This window comes from Ziziphus jujuba, chromosome 2 (assembly GCF_031755915.1).
Source record: "Ziziphus jujuba cultivar Dongzao chromosome 2, ASM3175591v1".
NCBI classification, from domain to species: Eukaryota; Viridiplantae; Streptophyta; class Magnoliopsida; order Rosales; family Rhamnaceae; genus Ziziphus; species Ziziphus jujuba.
The window spans coordinates 3979064-3986307 of record NC_083380.1 but is presented as its reverse complement, the minus strand read 5'-3'; the positions used below and the strand labels follow the sequence as shown (position 1 = coordinate 3986307).

Here is a 7244-nt window from a genome sequence, read left to right as displayed (position 1 = left end):
GAAAATCAGAGTTCTAAATGTTACAGGTCTTTCACTTGTTTAACCATTCCTTAATGGTACAGGGCTTCCAGACACTTTATGATACAAACCAAATTCTCAAATAAAACTTTTCTAAGAAGTTCAAGCTATAATTCCCAAAAGTTTATCATGTACAAACATCAAATTTCTATTTTTTGACAGTAAGAAAATGCTACAGTCAAAAGACTAAAATCAGAAGCACTAGACCTTTTACAAATCATTTTGGAAGAAAATCTATAGTTATAGAGGAAGAAGCTATTTTCAATCGTTGAACTATTGCAATGATTAGAGCGTGTTTACGTATTCCTTCAGACGTATATCGAACGGTCATCTTCTTCAACGCTTTTGCCTTTTTGAGCAAGAATTTTATCAGCTCAATCTCTTCCTGATCTCCATCAATCTTTATTTCAACTTCCTGCAGTGAGTGGACAAATTCCAGATTTTGGGACTCCCAGTACTCTGCATTATAACATGTCTCCACCGGTGCCTGCAATGATGTTGAGGAAGACTAAAGTTAGAGAGGTAACAGCATCACAGATAATGATAATTATGGAGATTAGCAAATAGTAATATGGGTTTTCGATAATTTCAGACAAGAATGATTCTTTTATGCAGCATCAAGATTCCATATATGTTATCAAATCATAAACCATTGTTTTCTGAATGACATTTGAGCATAATGACATGATAGTTCATTTGGGGTGACAATTCTTAACATATGGTATTACTTACATCAATGAAATATAGTAACCAGTATGGCTTTGGACCTATTTTCAGAGCGTTCAAATGAGGCGTCGAATTGAGCAAGTCAACTGTAGAAGTGATGTTATTGCACAAACCAGCACGTATTAGAGTCAATGAACGCAAGTTACAAAATTTTGGCAGCAACCCTCGCGATGACATTTCCTACAAGGTTAAAGATATTTAGTGCCTCATTTATACGGGAAGAAGTAAATTCACAGTTTGAAAGAAAGAAGGCAAACAAAAATAAAGTGATGATCCAAAGTACCTCAACACAATGATCAGTGATGCAGATGGATGAAACCCGGCATATCGTTTGAGCAGCTTTAGCAAAGATTTCATTAGACAAGGCGCTGTGCTCTTTGCAGACATCAGGACTTGGAAGTATTGATATATAAGAATGCAATAATGACTCAAATTTTCCATCAAAAGAGTAATGAAAGACATTTCCATCCCAGGAAAACTTCTGAAGATTTGGCGCATGTAATGTAAGTGAGTATATGGGAGTGTTGCCGGGGTTTGCATTTGGCCAAAGTATACGCAGCAATTTAAGTCTCTCTGCTGAAACTTTGATATAGAAATCCTCATCTACAGAATATTGCTTCATATTCACAATGCTTAAATCTTCAAGTGATGAAGAAGTGATGTTAAGCTCCTTATCCATAAAAACAACACCAATAAGGTGTAACATTTTCAGTTTTTTGCAGCTCGAAATCCACTCACCAAAAGACTGAATCGAAACCCTCAGAAGTTTCAATGTCAGACTCACAAGACCCCTAAATGGATTAATGGTGGGCAAGATTAGGTCACCATCAGGTCCCAACTTCACCTCCAATTCTCTTAAAGATTCAGAACCCAATACATTATTTGTCAAATCAAGTGTGTCAATCCCGTCTAGCACCAAACAAATCTTTTCAATACTGCACCTGGTAATTGCTTCACGTACCCGGCTAACGATCACATTTCCAATATCAATACCAAGATTCTTACAACAAATGTCTACTTTAACTTCTTTTATCATACTATAATCATCACCATCCCCAAAATCCAAGGCCATAAACCAGTTTAGAAATTCAATAAACCTAGAGAATTCATCTTCATCATCGAACTCCTTTACTACAGCGTTCAAGAATGGCAATGAAAAGCAAAGTTCTCTGTATCTCCTAGACAACGTAGAAACTCTTATAATGTCCTTGGTATCAAGAAATGAAAGAATTCGATAGAATATGGATTCTGGTAGATCACTCAAAAGGAAATCACCCATAATGGGTTTATGAAAATTCTACTCCTAAAAATCCTAATCAACCCCTTCAGAGAGAAAAAAGCTCAAAAAGCAGGGCAACTCACTTACCTTGGTCTTGAAGCAGAGAGTTTCGACTTTCTTTGGGGTTTGTTTGGAGAATTTATAAAGAAATGAGCAAGAATGTGAAACAGAGGGAGGGAAAGGAATCAAAGAAAGCATTGACAAATAAATTGAAAAAAATAATTGATTTGATTTTTTATTAAATGAAATATATATATAGATATATATATATATATATATTGCATGAACAACATGATGGCCAATGGACTCCGCGCAAACGTATGTACGTTCTTCAATACGAAATATAGTGCGTTGCAGCCCACCAACTTACAATAGAACTGCACTTATTATTGGTGGCATTTAACATCCTCTGAAAGCGTAATTCCGTAACAGTCCTTGTTTAAAGAAACATGGCACGTGGCTGTTGATTATTAGCCAAAAGATCAAGTATTTTATGCACACACAATTATTTTGTCTAATATAATATACTCTGGTCAACCAAATTCCAACTCCTTCCAAAAAAATAACATAAAAAGTCAACCCAAAAGTCCTTAAAATTCAAAAACCAGAAGCTCTAAACTTCTTCTTTAAACCTTCAAAAATCAACCAGAAACAACCTTTTCAATCATCTCTGTCTCTCTAACTGCAGATTTTAGCTAAATGGTAAAAGGAGTTCTCTTCAACATTGCTGCTTCAATCACTGCAAACTTGGCTTCTCCAGATTTCAAAAAGTTGGTCAAGTTTTGGGGTGTGAAAAAGGAGTTTAAGAAGCTTGCCAAGACAATGTCTGCGCTGGAAGTTGTAATCCATGAAGCAGAGGCAAAGCAGGCCCATGAAAACGAGGTTAAGTATTGGGTTCAGAGACTTGAAGATGCAGTTTACGATGTTGATAACTTGTTGGATGAGTTTCACACCGAGGCTTTGTGGCATAGAATGATGATTAATATGCCTATTGGGAAACGAACGAAAGAGGAGGTACGTATTTTCTTCTCAACCTTGAATTAGTTAGCTTTTCGAATTAAGATGCATACTAAGATTAAAGAGATTAGAGAGACGCTTGACTATATTAAAGCCGATACAACCTTTGGTTCCTTAGTAATGCTAAGCCTTAAAAGTTAACAATTGAGTACACTACTGCTAGAGATAGAGGAAGTTATTCGTTTATACGTGAAGAAGAAGTTATTGGGAGTCATGAAAATCATGATCGACAACACAATGTTTTAAAGGTGGGTTAGGAAAAACCGCACTTGCTCAATTAGTTTTTAATGATAAGAAGGTTCAACAACGTCATTTTGAACAACTTTGAATGTGGGTCTGTGCACATGATACGTTTGATGTGAAAAAAGCCTTGGAGAAAATTATTTTGTCCATTGATGTATTCTAATTGCAAATTTTTCTTAGATCAAAGTTGAATGGAAAAAGATATTTTCTCGTACTAGATCTAGATGATAAATGGGCTATGGAATGAAGATAGGGATAAATGGTTTAAGTTGAAATTTTATTGTACTTCAATAAAATTTTAATATTATTCTAATTTATTTTAATATTATTCTAATTACTATTTAATTTGATGAATTAATTTATGAGACTTTAATAAATTAAATATTTGTATATTTACCAGGTAATTTAAATAATATTTTAAATAAAGTAGAAATAATAGGCTGATTTAATAAAAATATTAAATTAATTTAATTCAGTTAAATAATATTTGGAATTAAAAAAATAATAACTATTTTTATATAACATAGAACAATGCTTTTAACGTCTAAAGTGTTATCCAATTGAATAAGGGTGTGTTTATTTTTTTCTCTTAAATTTTTTTTAGAGATAATTGTATCTTAAATCTTAAAAAAAATAAATTTTAAGTATTTAAATACTTTTATTTGTTTTTTTAGACATAAGAACTATCAACCTATCAAATATAATTTATATGAAAAAACTTTATTATCCACCATTAATAAAATATTTTGAATGCTTATAAATATTATATTTGGATTTCAAATTTATTCAAATTTTAGAATTTTAGCCTTCAAACCCCTTCCCAATAAAATTTGACCTCCGGTATATCAATTAAAAAAAAATTACAAAATTAAAAAGAAAAGAAAAAGACAAATAAAATTAAGGAATGAAAAAAATAAAAATAAAAAGTGTCAAAATTCCCGTTTCCTCATTTTCTTGTCTCCAAAACACCACCTTATCTGTTTACAGAGAAAACTTAGATCCATTTGATAAATCTTCTTCAACTGTGGCTTCGTGGAGAAGATCAAGAACAGTGGTCTGCACCAACAGCAAAAGTGGCTTCCGCGAAGGAGATCGAGAACCTCTGCTAACAATGGTCAACGCCCATCGCAGTAATGCCTTTGTGGTGGAGATTCCCTGTCGCCGGTTCCGTTCATATCGGAGCTCACCGGAGCCGTCCTGTTTAGATCGGAGCATTTAGGATGAACAACAATGACTTATCCTTTCAAATTGAGATGGATATAGATGAGAGATTGCCATGGAAGAGAGAGAGAGTTGTTAGGGATTTTGGATTTTTATGAGGGTAGTCTTGGAAAACAAATTTACGAACACATTGAAATGTTTTCTCGTTAAGATAAAAGTGAAGAATTTTAGTCTTTTAGAATAAGATAAAATTGTTTAATTTTAAATGATAATATTAAAAAAAAAAAAAAAAAGAAGTCATAATATGATATAAAAGATAAAAACAATCATGCCATAAGCGTAAACGTAATATATTTTTATTTGAATAATCATAGATGATGCTCAATTTTACTAAGAAAGCATCACCCAGAAGGAAGCAGAAAAAAAAGATTCTTAAATTGTCAGTCAATTGATTGGCTTTGGAGGTCCAATTGCTTGCGGGCCCCGAAATAAATTAAAATTTAAATAAAAAATTAAAATTATATGAAATACCAAATAAACAATCAAAAAAGATTATGTTAAAAAAAATATATATTAATACACAACAGCTAGCCATCCTCAATGAAAATAATAATGACGGCTGGCCGTCGTGTTTCCATTATAAATTCTAATAAAGAATCATATATATATATATATATATATCAAAATTATATAATTACTATTTGTTTTAAAATTTATAAAAATAGAGAATAAATTATTTAAAATGGTTTATAATTATTTGAAACATAATAAATTTTAAATTTTAAATAAAAATTTAATTAAAAATATATGATTTATTAAGATCATATAAAATACCAAACAAATAATAATATAATTATGCGAACCAAAAAATATTATGTAAAAAAAAAAAATAATAATAATAATACATGTATTGTACTTTTAGCTGTCGTGTCTAAATGCTCGTATATTACGCCGAAGCCTCCACGTCACCTAGCTGTTGCGTATATTGGAGCACAATCAACCACAGCTGGAATTTAACGTGGCAGGTACCTGTTGGGTAATATCTAGATTTTATATATACATATATATATATATATATATAATTTTTTTGGTTTCTTTTCTTTATACGCTAGTTTGCAGTTAAGTTTATGCAGATGAATCTCACTTATCTTTTTTTTTTTTTTTTTTTTTTTTTTTTTTTTTTTTTTTTTTTTTTTTTTTTTTTTTCCTCAGGCATTTGCAAATAGCTAATCAGTGGCACCTAGCTAACTAATTAACTGCCCGAGTTATGAGCAGTAAGCACTTTTATTATATATATATATATATATATGATGTTCTTATCGATTTTATATGTTTTTTAATACCATTCGTTACTCTGAACCATGACCATTTGCATTTTTTGCTGGTCTTCATAAATTGTCATTAATTTTTTTTTTTTTTATATTCAAATTTGCTTTAATCTATATTTAGATTTTATTGAGTATTTTTAAATATATATAATTTAATGAAAGGGTAGGAAAAAAATAAAACAATTTTAAACTGATGATTTCTCAAAAGAAAAAACAAATCGAATCATTAAAACTCTGTATCGAAAATTAAAATCAAATGTGTTAATAAATGTAAAAAAATAAAGGTGATATATTTGAATAGGTGAAACTATAGTTTATCCAAATAAAAAGTAATGGGTATTTAAATCTCATAAGTTTAATAGTCAATAAAAAAAATAAAAATAAAAAACAATTTCTTTGGTTTATCTGAAAAATTATATAATAATAATAATAATAATAATAAAGTCTTATTATTGATTTTTCTGCAGTCTTCATAATACGCAGCTCAAACCAGAAAACCAAGTGTGCCCATTTCTCCTTCCAATACGACATCCTCGGCGCCATCTTTTCCTTTCTCTACCTCGTCCAATATGATCTGTCGTCTGGAAATCCTGGTATTTCTTTACATTCTCTGATTCTACTTTATGAAAATAGATTCATGAATTAAAATTGTGTGTATATTGTTGTTTTCTTGAAGCAATGCGATTACAATAAGTCTAAAGTTAGCTGCAAATTTTATGCTACAAGCAACAGCAAATGGTTCTCGTATGTGTTTCCAATAAAACAGTTTGAATCATTTGCAGGAATCGTTGAAGTTATATCTGGACTTTGGAGGAGCTTTCAGTGGAACTTCATTAGTTAGCTTTGCAAAAGGGTGTTATTGATATTGATCAATGGAGAGGCCATTCTGCTCGGTAATGTCCTTGTCTTAATTTTTACAATTTCTTTTTCCTTTTTTCTTTTTCTTTTAATTTCAATTATGAGGTACACAATAATGTTAAAGGTGAAATCTTTATCAGATTGCTTGTTTTTTCTTCAAAAAGTTTTTTGCATATCATATTTTAGTTTAGAATTCATATTAAAATTTTATGCTTCGTATTCTCTTCTCACATCTCATGATTTTAAGTGGATTTAGAGTTATATATCCAGAATAATCAATTTGTGGTGACTATATTATTTTTCATGTTTCTGTTGGGTGGATCGGTGCCAAATTATGATGAGCTTACTTCATGCTAATGTGCTCAATACTTTTTTTTTTTTTTTTTCTCTTTTAACAAATTTTCCAATCGAGAGACAGCTCCTGTAGTACTTGATTTTGATTTTGATGAGAGCAAGCTAACTTGAACTAACCAATGTGTCTCATTTTTATTTTTTATTTTTTTGGTAATTGTTTCATATGTGGCTCATGTTCATCAACCTAATACCCTTAATTTCTTCGGATTTAGCTAAGCTTCGTTTTCTGGTTGATTGGCCCGTTGATTATCTTATTATAG

At 30.8% G+C, this 7244-nt stretch overlaps 1 protein-coding gene across 1 annotated transcript; it reads right to left on the bottom strand.

Annotated features, from left to right (window-relative positions):
• Positions 1-235: 235 nt before the first annotated feature.
• LOC132799124 (putative F-box/FBD/LRR-repeat protein At4g03220) lies at positions 236-2023 on the bottom strand. The gene is made up of 3 exons (XM_060814867.1): positions 1028-2023; positions 751-924; positions 236-505 (listed from the first exon to the last, which is right to left on the bottom strand). The coding sequence occupies exons 1-3, from the start codon at positions 2021-2023 to the stop codon at positions 236-238; spliced, it is 1440 nt and encodes a 479-aa protein (XP_060670850.1).
• Positions 2024-7244: the final 5221 nt, after the last annotated feature.

What these genes read in the sequence shown, in the direction of transcription:
- LOC132799124 (XM_060814867.1), bottom strand. Translation starts at nt 2,023, where the DNA reads ATGGGTGATTTCCTTTTGAGTGATCTACCAGAATCCATATTCTATCGA. An exon ending in TCACTGATCATTGTGTTGAG is followed by an intron (nt 925 to 1,027) that starts GTACTTTGGATC and finishes TTAACCTTGTAG; the next exon opens with GAAATGTCATCGCGAGGGTT. An exon ending in GGTTACTATATTTCATTGAT is followed by an intron (nt 506 to 750) that starts GTAAGTAATACC and finishes ACATCATTGCAG; the next exon opens with GCACCGGTGGAGACATGTTA.